The sequence below is a fragment of the Ranitomeya variabilis genome, chromosome 2 (assembly GCF_051348905.1).
Source record: "Ranitomeya variabilis isolate aRanVar5 chromosome 2, aRanVar5.hap1, whole genome shotgun sequence".
NCBI lineage: Eukaryota > Metazoa > Chordata > Amphibia > Anura > Dendrobatidae > Ranitomeya > Ranitomeya variabilis.
In genome coordinates, this window is record NC_135233.1 from 5117961 (window position 1) to 5133057 (window position 15097).

General features: G+C 45.2%; 1 protein-coding gene across 1 annotated transcript in view; it reads right to left on the bottom strand.

Annotated features, from left to right (window-relative positions):
- Positions 1-2002: 2002 nt before the first annotated feature.
- The window catches only part of DNPH1 (2'-deoxynucleoside 5'-phosphate N-hydrolase 1), a 45821-nt gene continuing 32726 nt past the window's right edge, over positions 2003-15097 (bottom strand). Inside the window, exons 2-3 of the mRNA XM_077292196.1 lie at positions 2322-2504; positions 2003-2164 (exon numbers count right to left, since the gene is read on the bottom strand). Of these exons, the coding sequence (XP_077148311.1) occupies positions 2043-2164; positions 2322-2504 (305 nt within the window). The 3' untranslated portion in view covers positions 2003-2042. The remainder of the gene's footprint in view (positions 2165-2321; positions 2505-15097) is intronic.

Genomic DNA, 15097 nt, shown 5'->3' on the forward strand with positions numbered 1-15097 from the left:
TTGGCCCTGGGTTCCTCCTAATGCAGGACAATGCCAGACCTCATGTGGCTGGAGTGTGTCAGCATTTCCTGCAAGATAAAGGCATTGAAGCTATGGACTTACCCGCCCATTCCCCAGACCTGAATCCGATTGAGCACATCTGGGACATGTCTCGCTCCATCCACCAACGTCACATCACAGACTGTCGTATTCATTCTCGTCTGGACTATTGTAACTCTCTACTAATTGGCCTACCTTTTACCAGACTCTCCCCGCTCCAATCTGTCCTGAATGCTGCTGCCAGGATCATATTCCTCGCCAACCGTTACACCGATGCCTCTACCTTGTGCCAGTCATTACACTGGCTACCCATCCAATCCAGAATCCAGTACAAAACTACTACCCTCATCCACAAAGCACTCCATGGCTCAGCACCACCCTACATCTCCTCTCTGGTCTCAGTCTACCAACCTACCCGTGCCCTCCGCTCTGCTAATGACCTCAGGTTAGCATCCTCAATAATCAGAACCTCCCACTCCCGTCTCCAAGACTTTACACGTGCGGCGCCGATTCTTTGGAATGCACTACCTAGGTTAATACGATTAATCCCCAATCCCCACAGTTTTAAGCGTGCACTAAAAACTCATTTGTTCAGACTGGCCTACCGCCTCAACGCATTAACCTAATTATCCCTGTGTGGCCTATTAATGAAAAAAACAACAACATAATCACGTTCCTCCATCATGCTCTCATACACTTTATGCAGTTAATAGCCTCTGTGTCTGTACTGTTACATACTTAGGCAGTTAACTGGTTCATGCAGCTTTACATGAACACCCGAGCCTTACACTATGGCTGGTCCGAATAACGAAAGCAATTGTTACCATCCACCTCTTGTGTCTCCCCTTTTCCTCATAGATTGTAAGCTTGCGAGCAGCAGGGCCCTCATTCCTCCTGGTATCTGTTTTGAACTGTGATTCCTGTTATGCTGTAATGTCTGTTGTCTGTATAAGTCCCCTCTATAAGTTGTAAAGCGCTGCGGAATATGTTGGCGCTATATAAATAAAATTATTATTATTATTATTATAGACTGTCCAGGAGTTGGCCGATGCTTTAGTCCAGGTCTGGGAGGAGATCCCTCAGGAGTCCATCCACCGCCTCATCAGGAGCACGCCCAGGCATTGTACAGTAGGGAGGTCATTATAGGCACGTGAAGGCCACACACAATACTGAGCATCTTTTCCTTCTCATGAGCCATTTCCACTGAAGTTGGATCAGCCTGTAATTTGATTTTGCACTTTGATTTTGAGCATCATTCCAAATCCAGACCTCCGTGGGATATTCATTTTGATTTACATTGAGAATGGTTATGTTTTATTATTTATGCAATGAATACAAATTTGCAACTTGAATATTTCATTCTGTGACATCTAGGATGTGGCATTTTAGTGTTCCCTTTATTTTTTTTGAGCAGTGTATAATAGAAACAGGTCACCACTTCAGTATTTGTAAACCAGGAGTGTGCGAGAAATGCGGAAGTTGTGCACGTGGTCTTCTAGTGGTAGCCAGGGAAATCACCAGCCGGCTGCCCCCTGTATGACGGAAACGCGTCTGCCAATGTGAAGTGGCGTTAGCTTGAATAATCATTTTGGGGGCCTTTAAGGCTCTGCCTCTTCTTGACACTGCATTGGCTGTCGGTCCCACTGGAGAGAGGAGATATGTTCTCAGGGAATAAAGTGGGGAGGCGGAATACATAACCAAGAAAGCCTCCATTCTATACGTTCTAAGAAAGACGCTTATAAAGCCTTCCACGTCCAGATGTGTGAACGCCTGTAAGTGAGCCAAGACTAGGGCATAACAGACACTTTTCCAGAAGGTGTGCAGCTCTGGTCAGTGAACATGGGGATAGTCCATTATGTAAAAAATATGTTGTGGACTGCACTTCTTCACATGATCAAAAACAGCTGCAGATATCACCAGCCGAGCCCATTCTGTAAAAGGGTCTGTACAAACTCACGCTCGCTGTCAGTACCAAGATAAAGTTTATTTCAGTAATGGCAACATCACAATGAAGGGAAAGTGATGCTAAAGTATTCATGTAGAATTCCCTCCACGTCCTGTGGCTCGTAATTTCTGACCATTACCGACCGTCCATTATCAGCCCCTCGAATCATGGCGGAAAGCACTGAAAGAGAAATGTTATGTAACAGTCAGATAGGAGAAAACGGCGCCGTGCTGGATCTCAGCGGCGTGCAGCCAGCCGGGGCGCTGTGCCGGACCTCAGCATGGGATAATTTGCACTCAGCAAGTATTGACTAAAAGGTGAATTGAGGAGACCTCACCTCGACCACTAGACACTCGGAAAAGGCACAAAATCTTCTTGTTCATGGCCACTGCTCGACCCAACTCGTATCCAACTCCCAGAGATGGTTGTGTCACCTCTGCCACCACCACATCTGCGTGCTGCAGCCAGGACACGTCTCTGTCATGGATGAATTTGTCTCCCTCTTCCTGAGCGTCCTCCCCTACAGATAACGACCATCCGTCACATAGGAAAAACCTCATCACATCCCAGCAGAAATGAGGATACCCCAAGATAAAGGGGATGTGTGCAGATATGCTGAGGTCCAGTATATAAAATTATATATATTTGTGTAAGCCTTTTATAGTGGTTGTATATAGAATGTGGTGTGTGCGTATATATATATATATATATATATATATATATATATATATATATATATATATATATATATATATATATACACACACACACACACACACACACACACACACACACACACACACACACATTATATATATATATATATATATATATATATATATATATATATATATATATATATATATATATATATATATATACAGTTAGGTCCATATATATTTGGACAGAGACAACATTTTTCTAATTTTGGTTATAGACATTACCACAATGAATTTTAAACAAAACAATTCCGATGCAGTTGAAGTTCAGACTTTCAGCTTTCATTTGGGGGTATCCACATTAAAATTGGATGAAGGGTTTAGGAGTTTCAGCTCCTTAACATGTGCCACCCTGTTTTTAAAGGGACCAAAAGTAATTGGACAATTGACTCCAAGGCTATTTCATGGACAGGTGTGGGCAATCCCTTCGTTATGTCATTCCCAATTAAGCAGATAAAAGGCCTGGAGTTGATTTGAGGTGTGGTTCTTGCATTTGGAAGGTTTTGTTATGAAGTAAACATGCGGTAAAGGAGCTCTCCATGCAAGTGAAACAAGCCATCCTTAAGCTGCGAAAACAGAAAAAACCCATCCGAGAAATTGCTACAATATTAGGAGTGGCAAAATGTACAGTTTGGAACATCCTGAGAAGGAAAGAAAGCACTGGTGATCTCATCAATGCAAAAAGACCTGGGCGCCAACGGAAGACAACAGTGGTGGATGATCACAGAATAATCTCCATGGTGAAGAGAAACCCCTTCACAACAGCCAACCAAGTGACCAACACTCTCCAGGAGGTCGGCGTATCAATATCCAAATCTACCATAAAGAGAAGACTGCATGAAAGTAACTACAGAGGGTTCACTGCACGGTGCAGCCACTCATAAGCATCAAGAAGAAAAAGGCTAAAACACATCTAAAAAAGCCAGCACAGTTCTGGAAGAACATTCTGTGGACAGTTGTAACCAAGATCAACCTCTACCAGAATGATGGAAAGAGTAAAGTATGGCGAAGGCGTGGTACAGCTCATGATCCAAAGCATACCACATCATCTGTAACCACGGCGGAGGCAGTGTGATGGCTTGGGCATGCATGGCTGCCAGTGGCACTGGGTCACTAGTGTTTATGGATGATGTGACACAGGAATGAATTCTGAGGTCTTCAGAGCCGCCATACTGTGTGCTCAGATCCAGCCAAATGCAGCCAAACTGATTGGTCGTCGTTTCATACTACAGATGGACAATGACCCAAAACATAAAGCCAAAGCAACCCAGGAGTCTATTAAAGCAAAGAAGTGGAATATTCTGGAATGGCCAAGTCAGTCACCTGATCTCAACCCAATTGAGCAGCATTTCACTTGTTAAAGACTAAACTTCAGACAGAAAGGCCACAAACAAACAGCAACTGAAAACCACCGCAGTGAAGGCCTGGGGAGCATCAAAAAGGAGGAAACACAGCGTCTGGTGATGTCCATGAGTTCAAGACTTCAGGCAGTCATTGCCAACAAAGGGTTTTCAACCAAGCACTAAAAATAAACATTTTATTTAAAATTATTGAATCTGTCCAATTACTTTTGGTCCCTTTAAAAACAGGGTGGCACATGTTAAGGAGCTGAAACTCCTAAACCCTTCATCCAATTTTAATGTGGATACCCTCAAATGAAAGCTGAAAGTCTGAACTTCAACTGCATCTGAATTGTTTTGTTTAAAATTCATTGTGGTAATGTCTATAACCAAAATTAGAAAAATGTTGTCTCTGTCCAAATATATATGGACCTAACTGTATGTGTGTGTATATATATATATATATATATATATATACATATACACACACACACACACACACATATATACATATACATATATACACACACACACATATATACACACACACACATATATACACACACACACATATACACACATACATACAAGATTCAAAGAAGCTTTATTGGCAGGACCAAATACACATCAGTTTTGCCAAAGCAAGTACCGTATTTTGCGGACTATAAGACGCACTTTTCCCCCCTCAAATTCGGGGGGGGAATGAGGGTGCATCTTATAGATGGAATGTACCTTTAGATGGGGTTCGCAGGAGCTGGGACGGAGGTCTGTCAGCGCTGCCAAAGCCGCCGGCGGTGGAGCGGCCACTGCGGGAGCCGCCGGCGGTATTACAGCAACTCCCTGAGCCGCCGACAGTAAAGCGGCCCTGCTGGAGCCGCCAGCGGGGGAGACACGGAGGTCTGTCCCGGAGCGGCCACTACGGGAGTCGCCTGCAGTGCAGTGGCCCAGCCGTAGCCGCCGGCAGTGAAGCGGTAGTGTGGGAGCGGAGGTCTGTCCGGAGTGGCCCTGCTGGAGTGGCTACTACGGCCGCCGCCTGCAATGCAGCGGCCCAGCCGGAGCCGCCGGCAGTGGGGGAGCCGCCGGCGGAGTCGCTGGCGGAGTCGGTGCAGCGGCCACTGCAGGAGCCACCAGCCAGAGCCACCGGCAGTGGGGGAGCTGCCGGCGGAGTCGGTGCAGCAGCCACTGCGGGAGCCACCAGCAGTGCAGCGGCCCTGGGGGAGCCGCCGGCGGTGGAGCGGCATTGTGGGAGCCGCCGGTGGAGTCGCTGAGGTCTGTCGGCGGAGCAGCTCCTGGAGGTGTCTTAGAGCAGCCGCTGTACTTCGGTATACTGCGGCCACGCTACACAGGAAGTAGGAGGTCTCACATCCGGTCACGTGCTGCAGTGACGTACTGGCCCTGTCTCATCAGCTACTGTCACTGCGGCTCGTGATCTGGATAGGAGAACGTCTACCGTACTTCCCTTCACGGTAATTTGCATTAAAAGTTAAAAAAAGTTACACTAAAACACTCACACTCGTGAACTCTAAGGCTAGGTTCACATTGCGTTAGGGCAATCCGTTTAGCGCATAAAGCTAGCGGATTGCGCTAACGTAATGTCACTTTAGGGATCGCGTTTGCCGATCCCGCTAGCGCAGATGCCCGATCTGCGCTAGCGAGGAACGGACCTCGGACGCTGCAAGCAGCGTCCGAGGTCCGTCCGAAAATAACGGGACATCACTAGCGCGTGCCGAAAATGGCACGCGCTAGCGATGCGTTGGCGACCCGTTAGCACATTGCTGTCAATGGGTGCGCTAACGGACCCGTTACATTGCACTAATTGCGACAATTTCGCCATGTAACAGAGTCCGCTAGCGGACACCCATTAACGCAATGTGAACCTAGCCTAACTCCCAGCATGTTACAGGAGCTGCATGTTGGGAGTTAGGGCCTGTTTCCATGTGGCATAATACATCCGGATTTGCTGCGGATTGGAAGCTGCATACATCCACAGCGTCCAATCCGCAGCGTCCAGATGTTACAGCATAGTGGAGCGGATTTTATGAAATGCCATCTCGACTATGCGTGCAGGGCCGCATACGGCGGCCCTGTCTATCCAGACATGCGGCGCGTCTCTATAGACTGCAGCATGTCTATCTTGCGGAGACGCTGCGTCTCCGCAAGATATCGTAAATACCAGTCAATGAATACGATGCGGTGCTTCCGCATGTGCTCAATGAACACATTCGGAATCACCACGCATACAACAGGGGGTGATGCTTTGGGTGGAGCGGGGCATCCGCTGCGTCCAAAGCACTGCGTTTCCTGAATGAACGTGGAAATATACGGTACAATAAATGGCACCTATGACATACGGTATTAAAGGTGATGTTTTCTAAATATAGGCTGTCCAATGCGTAGGCAGCGTGCATTAGTGTAGCAACAAGCTGTATGACTTTAGCCACTTTTTTCTCTGAAATGCCACAGCATTTCAGAGGAAAAAAAAGTGGCTAAAGTCATACAGCCCACTGTTATGCTAATACCGTACATGCTGACTATGCATTGAACAGCCCGTACTTTAAAAGCCACCTAAAGACTAGTCAGACAGGTCCCCAGCCGCTTCTCCCCATCCGCTCCCAATGAGTGACAATTTTCTTTCTGCGTGCGCATACAGGAAGAGACCTGTCAGTGATTGGCAGCGGGAGGGGAAAAGCCAAAGGTACGGTACAGTGTGTTTTTCTCTGAAACGCCGTAGCATTTCAGAGTGAAGCATACCATACCTGGCTTACGGTACGGTAGATCATACAGCCAGTGTCCGTGGATTACGGTAGCATGTATCAGCTGTCAGGTTCCCTTTATACCGTAGTGTTTACGGTACTTCCGCATTGGGAGGTGAGCTGCATTCACATGTGGACAGATGCATGATTGGCACGGTAACTACAGTGTCATGCCGGTGCCTTGGTTCACTTTGATGGTAGGATGTCAGCACTACTCACTTCCCAATCCTGAAGCAAATGGTGCCAGAAAAACCCTTTTAACCCATCAAAAAATACAAGATGTCACCAATCTGTACACACACTTTTTTTTCATCCCACCGCATAAAAAAAGTGATTGAAAATCATACCGTAACTACGGTACCATACCACAAATTTGTACCAATAAAAATTCCAGCTTGCTAAAAAAACCTCAGACATACGGTGAACAGAAAAATTACCGTACCAGAGTTACGGTAGTGGTCAATTACGGTATCGGTATTACCGTATTTTTTATTATGCATTGCCTACGGTACCGTATATTCGACTATCCTATTCCACAGCGCTTTACAGACATCATCACTGTCCCCATTGGGGCTCACAATATCTCTATCTGTATATGTTGGAAGTGTGGGAGGAAAGCAGAGAATACGGAAGAAACCCACACAAACCTGGGGACAACATACAAACTCCTTGCAGATGTTCTCCTTGGTGGGGTGTTGTTCGGTAAGAGTGTGGCCTTCACACCTGTGGCCCTCCAGCAGCAGATCAAAGTACCGTACTGATACCATAATTTTGTATTTTCTTGCAGAAAGATACCGTACGTTACCATACTCTCCTGGATAGATGTCAAAGCAGAGAAGGATTTCATATAAAATCCCTTTTAAACTGGAGGTAGTGAAGTACGCCAAAGAACATGGGAACAGGGCAGCGGAGAGACACTTCGGGCCACCTCCAATTGAAAAAAATGATACGGGAATGGAGGAAACAGGAGGATCAGCTGCAAAAAATGGACAAAGATAAAAAATGTTTACGTGGGCATGCTGCAAAGTGGCCACATTTAGAAGTGGATGTGAAAGAGTAGATCATACGTCACAGGAACAATGGATATTCTGTATCGACAAAAATGATCATTTATGAAGCTAAACGTCTTGCTGCAGAGAAAGGCATTCAGGACTTCACAGGAACACCATCATGGTGCTATAGATTTATGAAGCGATGTGGCCTTGCTATGCGCACAAAAACTAGGATTGCACAAAAAATGCCTAAAGAATACGAAACCAAGATTGTGTCTTTTCACAAATTTGTACTGGAAGCAAGAAAGAAAAATGGATATGAAATGACTCAGATTGGGAACATGGATGAAGTCCCGTTGACCTTCGATGTTCCGTCAAACAAAACGGTTGATGTGAAAGGTGCCAAAACTATAGCCGTGAAGACGTCAGGGCATGAGAAAACCCATTATACAGTTGTGTTGTCCTGCTGTGCAGATGGCACCAAATTGCCTCCACTGCTGATTTTCAAGAGAAAAACCATGCCAAAAGAGACAATCCCAAAAGGAGTCATTGTTCATGTTCACGACAAGGGATGGATGGATGAAAATGGCATTAAGATATGGATAGAAAAAGTGTGGTCCAAACGCCCTGGGGGGCTTCTGAAAAAAACTGCTCTATTAGTGCTGGACCAGTTTAGGGCACATATCACTGAAGCCACGAAAAGGAGATTTAAAGTAGAGAAAACCCATATTGCCGTAATTCCTGGGGGGCTTACCAGTCAGTTGCAACCTTTGGATGTTTCCATCAACAAGCCATTTAAAGTTTTCATGAGAGAAGAGTGGAATAAATGGATGGCTGCTGGAAACCATGATCTGACACCAACTGGACGAATGAAGAGGCCCACAATCACCCACGTTTGTGAGTGGGTGAAAACCTCATGGCAGTCCGTTAAGGATGAAACCATTGTGAAGTCCTTCAAAAAATGTGGCATCAGCAATGCCTTAGATGGCTCTGAAGATGACATTCTCTATGAACAGTGAAGACAGTGATACTAGTGATTCTGAGGAACCGAGCTTCTTAAATACGGACAGTAGTGATGAGGAGTTCTTGGGGTTCCCTGATGACTGAGGAGTTTCTGTACTTAAATCAGTAATGGTTGTTAATGTTGCTGCTGAGTTCTGTTTACATTTGCATTGGTGAAATATTATGTTATTTATGTTATTAAATATTTTACCCCGTTATTTGCTTCAAAATATTTTTTTCCTATTTTCAACCTTTAAAACTTAGGTGCGTCTTATGGTCCGGTGCGCCTTATAGTCCGAAAAATACGGTATAAAGGCAATAGGGAATGTGGGGATGTTGGGTGGGAGCTGTAGGGGAGGTGGATGGGGGCAGATCCAGGGTAGGGGCTATAGTCCATGGCATAGGGAAGGTGGATGGGGGCAGATCCATTGTGGGGGCTATAGTCCATGGCATAGGGGAGGTGGATGGTGGCAGATCCAGGGTGGGGGCTATAGACCATGGCATCATAGTTCTCTTTCTCGCAGTCTGTAATATATATATATATACACACACACACACACACACATATACATACATACCCCCCTGTCCTGGCCACATACTGACATACACACCCATCACACATTGATATTCAGATATATACACCCCTGGTCACACTAATAAATATATATTAATATACACTTACCTGCCCATGACAAGACACAGGCACAGAGTGTGTGTGTGTGTGTGTGTGTGTGTGTGTGTGTGTGTGTGTGTGTGTGTGTGTGTGTGTGTGTGTTACACACATACAAAATCAGCAAAGGGGCAAATACTTATTTCCCCCACTGTGTAAGTTTGCCAAAGACATGAACAGTCTATAATTTTAAGGGTCGGTTCATTTTATTGTTGAGCGATAAGAATATCAAAAATAAAATCCAGAAAAATCACATTGTATAAAAATTATATACATTTGCATTTTGCAGTGAGAAATAAGTATTTGACCCCCTACCAACCATTAAGTTCTGTCTCCTACAGACCAGTTAGACTCCTAATCATCTCATTTCCTGTATTAAGGACAGCTGTCTTACATAGTCACCTTTATAAAAAGACTCCTGTCCACAGACTCAATCAGTCAGACTCGAACCTCTACAACATGGGCAAGACCAAAGCGCTAAGGATGTCAGGGACAGGATCATAGACCTGCACAAAGCTGGAATGGGCTACAGAACCATAAGTGAAAAGGAGACAACTGTTGGTGCAATAGTAAGAAAATGGAAGAAATACAAAATGACCGTCAATCCACATCAATCTGGCGCACCACGCAAAATTTCACGTCGTGGGGTATCCTTGATCATGAGGAAGGTGAGAGATCAGCCTAAAACTACACAGGGAGAACTTGTTAATGATCTCAAGGCAGCTGGGACCAAAGACACCAAGAAAATCATTGCTAACACATCACGCCGTAAAGGTTTACAATCCTGCAGTGCACACAATGTCCTCAGCTCCAGAAGGCACATGTGCGGCCTGTCTGAAGTTTACCAATGAACACCTGGATGATTCTGTGAGTGATTGGGAGAAGGTGCTGTGGTCAGATGAGACAAAAATTGTACTCTTTGGCATTAACTCACCGTGTTTGGAGGAAGAGAAATGCTGCATATGATCCAAAGAACACCGTCCCCACTGTCAAGCATGGAGTTGGAAACGTGTTTTGGGGGTGTTTCTCTGCTAAGGGCACAGGACTTCACCGCATCAATGGGAGAATGGATGGAGCCAAGTACCATAAAATCCTGAGAGACAACCTCCTTCCCTCCACCAGGAAATTAAAAATGGGTCGTGGCTGGGTCTTCCAGCAGGACAATGACTCAAAAGATACAGCCAAGGCAACAAAGGAGTGGCTCAAAAAGAAGCACATTAAGGTCATAGAGTGGCCTAGCCAGTCTCTAGACCTTAATCCCATAGAAAACTTATGGAGGGAGTTGAAGCTCCGAGTTGCCAAGTAACAGCCTCAAAATCTTAATGATTTAGAGATGATCTGCAAAGAGGAGTGGAGCAAAATTCCTCCTGACATGTGCGCAAACCTCATCATCAACTACAAAAAACGTCTGACTGCTGTGCTTGCCAACAAGGGTTTTGCCACCAAGTATTATGTCTTATTTGCCAGAGGGATCAAATACTTATTTCTCTCTGCAAAATGCAAATACATTTATATAATTTATAAAATACGATCACAGTGTATATAATGTATACACAAAGATTATATATATATATATATATATATATATATATATATATATATATATATCCCAGTGTATGTATGTATGCATGTATATACATATATACAAGTATGTATATACATGTATGTATATACATACATATGTATACACACACACACACACACATATACTAGATGGTGGCCTGATTCTAACGCATCAAAATACGTTGGTTTGTGAAAAAACAGGATCCTGCTAATTTGTATGCAGTATCCGGTTTTTTCCCATTGACTTGTATTAGCAACGTATGGGCACACGTTATGTCCGTCGTGCGCTGGACCCTGTGCATTTTGGCGGACCGTCGTCTGCTAAAAACATTCAAGGGAACGTTTTTCTGTACGTTGGATCCTGTGTTTCCTACTGAGCATGCCCGGCAGGAAATCTCTCTCTCCCTGGGATTTTACAATTTACCTTTCTGGACAGCGGACCCATTGAAACACTGCATCCGCTGCACACGTTATCCACTATTTCCCAAACGTCCGTCGCACCGACGCTATGTGACTGCCGACGGAAATGTGAAAGAAGCTTTACACAGCCCACGCAGTATACAACACAGCCCACGCAGTATACAACACAGCCCACGCAGTATACAGCAGTGTGGGCACCATATCCCTGTTAAAATTTAAAAAATAGTTATATACTCACCCTCCAGCGTCCACCGAAGCTGTCCCGATGCGAACGATGCTGCCGCCAGCTTCCGTTCCCAGTCACTGGGAACGGAAGCTGGCGGCAGCATCGCGCGCATCGGTGGACGACGGATGGTGAGAACAGCACAATTTTTTTAACATTATATCTTTTTACTTTTGATGCTGCATAGGGAGCATCAATAGTAAAAAGTTGGTCCGGGATGGGGCGACACACTGGCACTGACTGGAGGAGAGTAGGGAGGGGCCAATCAGCGACGCTGGATTTCCGTTACAGACAGATAGAAAGACAAACAGAGGGAAGTAACCCTTAGACCAGTGTTCCCCAACTCCGGTCCTCAAGAGCCACCAACAGGTCATGTTTTCAGGATTTCCTTAGTATTGCCCAGGTGATAATTGGAGTACGTGCACAGGGAATAATTGCAATACCAAGGAAATCCTGAAAACATGACCTGTTGGTGGCTCGAGGACTGGAGTTGGGGAACACTGCCTTAGATTATATAGATACACCCCCTACCCCTGGTCACACAGAGTGTGTGTATGTAAAATATAAATAAATATATATATATATATATATATATATATATATATATATATACACACACACACATATACATACACTATATAATTGTCTAAGGGTCACTTCCGTCAGTCCTGTCTGTTGTGGATATTCATTGGTCGCGGCCTGTCTGTCATGTCATGTCATGGACGCCTGTCAAAACGCCCACGACCAATCAGCGACGGCCATAGTCTGGCAGCGAAATGGCCGCTGCTTTACTGCCCTGCAGTCAGCGCTGAGCGCTCACACAGGGTTAATGCCAGCGTTAACGGACCACCATGTAACGCACTCCGTTAACGCAGCAATTAACCCTGTGTGACCAACTTTTTACTATTGATGCTGCGTATGGAGCATCAATAGTAAAAAGATCTAATGTTACAAATAATAATGAAAACAAAAAAAAAGGTTATTCTCACCTTCCGACGTCGCGTGCTGTCCTCGACAGTGCAAGCGGCAGGTTCCGGTGCCAAGGATGCTATGCGAGAAGGACCTGCCATGACGTCACGGTCATGTGACCGCGACATCATCACAGGTCCTGCGCTCATACCAACCCTGGGACCGGAAGCTGCCGCGTGCACCTCACACAGGGCCAGGACTTCAAGGGACCTTCGGAAGGTGAGTATGTTTATTTTAAGTCTTTTTAAACCACGCATATAGTGCCCACATTGCTATATACTACGTGGGCTGTGTTACATACTACATCTCTGTGCTATATACTATGTAGCTGGGCAATATATAACGTGACTGTCCAATATACTACCTGGCTCTGCTACAGTCATGGCCAAAAGTATTCACACCCCTGCAATTCTGTCAGATAATACTCAGTTTCTTCCTGAAAATGACTGCAAACACAAATTCTTTGTTATTATTATCTTCATTTAATTTGTCTTAAACGAAGAAACACAAAAAGAATTGTCCTAAAGCCAAATTGGATATAATTCCACACCAAACATAAAAAAGGGGGTAGACAAAAGTATTGGCACTGTTCGAAAAATCATGTGATGCTTCTGTAATTTGTGTAATTAACAGCACCTGTAACTTACCTGTGGCACCTAACAGGTGTTGGCAATAACTATATCACACTTGCAGCCAGTTGACATGGATTAAAGTTGACTCAACCTCTGTCCTGTGTCCTTGTGTGCACCACATTGAGCATGGAGAAAAGAAAGAAGACCAAAGAACTGTCTGAGGACTTGAGAAACCAAATTGTGAGGAAGCATGAGCAATCTCAAGGCTACAAGTCCATCTCCAAAGACCTGAATGTTCCTGTGTCTACCGTGCGCAGTGTCATCAAGAAGTTTAAAGCCCATGGCACTGTGGCTAACCTCCCTAGATGTGGACGGAAAAGAAAATAGGTATTAGTCCTACCGGTAATTATGTTTCCAGGAGTCCATACTGACAGCACCCTGGAGGACGTCCTTCTCCTCCTTGCAGGGACAGGAAACACATGAGTTCAAATATCCGGTTCCACCCACCAATCCTCAGTGTTGTAACAAGAACCAATCATGGAATAATGCAAATAAAACATTTTAATGACAGAATCATAATACAAAATAGTATATAGGCACAAGACTGAATATACCTGAGAATATTACGTACATGGGGGGGGGAACTACCGGTGCTGTCAGTATGGACTCCTGGAAACATAATTACCGGTAGGACTAATACCTATTTTCCAGGACGTCCCTCCTGACAGCACCCTGGAGAGTACCAAAGCACCTCCTCAGGGTGGGATTACCACTTGGAGGACCTTCCTCCCAAAAGCCGTGCGCTGACCGGATGTAACATCAAGTTTATAATGTCTACAAAAAGTGTCGGTCCTGGCCCATGTTGCGGCCTTACAGATCTGTTCTGCAGAAGCTCCTGCACGCTCCGCCCAGGAGGTGGACACCCCACGGGTAGAGTGGGCTTTTAAGCCTAAAGGAGGGGACATACCTTCTGACTGATAGGCGTCTGTGATCACCTCTGAGATCCAACGTGAAATTGAGGCCTTAGACGCCTTCTTCCCCCGAACAGAATATAAAGGTTTGGATCTGTACGCCAAGAGTCTGTAGCCTTTAGGTAGTCCAAAACCCCCTGTCTAACGTCTAGTGAGTGGAGGACCCTCTCTTTCTCGTTAGTAGGGTTATTACAAAATGAAGGGAGAATTACTTCCTGATTCCTGTTTTTACTAGAGGCTGCTGGATCTAATCTTAGAATTAGACTGTCTTCCCTGATCTGCAGATAAGGATCTCTGATACATAGAGCTTGAATTTCTCCAACCCTCTTGGCCGTAGTTATCGCCACTAAAAAAGCCGTTTTACGAGTGAGAATAGAAATAGGCTTATTATCCCCCGAAGAATAAACTCCCTTACATAGTGCCCTAAGAACCAAGTTAAGGTCCCCAGGATGGTGACAGCTGCCGAATAGTGGGCCGCATTCTCTGAGTGGCCCGAATAAACCTTATTATCTATGGGTGAGATGCCAAAGGATAGTCCAGGAATGAGCTTAGCGCAGACACCTGGACTTTTAATGTGCTGGGTCGAAGACCCAAGTTAAACCCCTTCTGTAAAAAGTCTAAGATACCAGGGATGTCCTGAGAACCTGATACAATATTGGACCTGCCACCTTCTAGACAAAAGCGTTTCAGATTTTTTGGTAAATGGCTGAGGTAACGGGTTTTCTACTACCCTGGATAGTAGATATGACCTGGTCTGACAAGCCTCTTGACTTCAGGATGTCCCTTTCAGGATCCAGGCTGAAAGACGGAGTTTGCTTGGGTCTGGGTGATACACTGGACCTTGGTGGATGATTCTCCCCCTGATGGGCAATTCGACTGGATGGTCGACTGCTAAAGTCCCTAACACCGGGAACCAGCT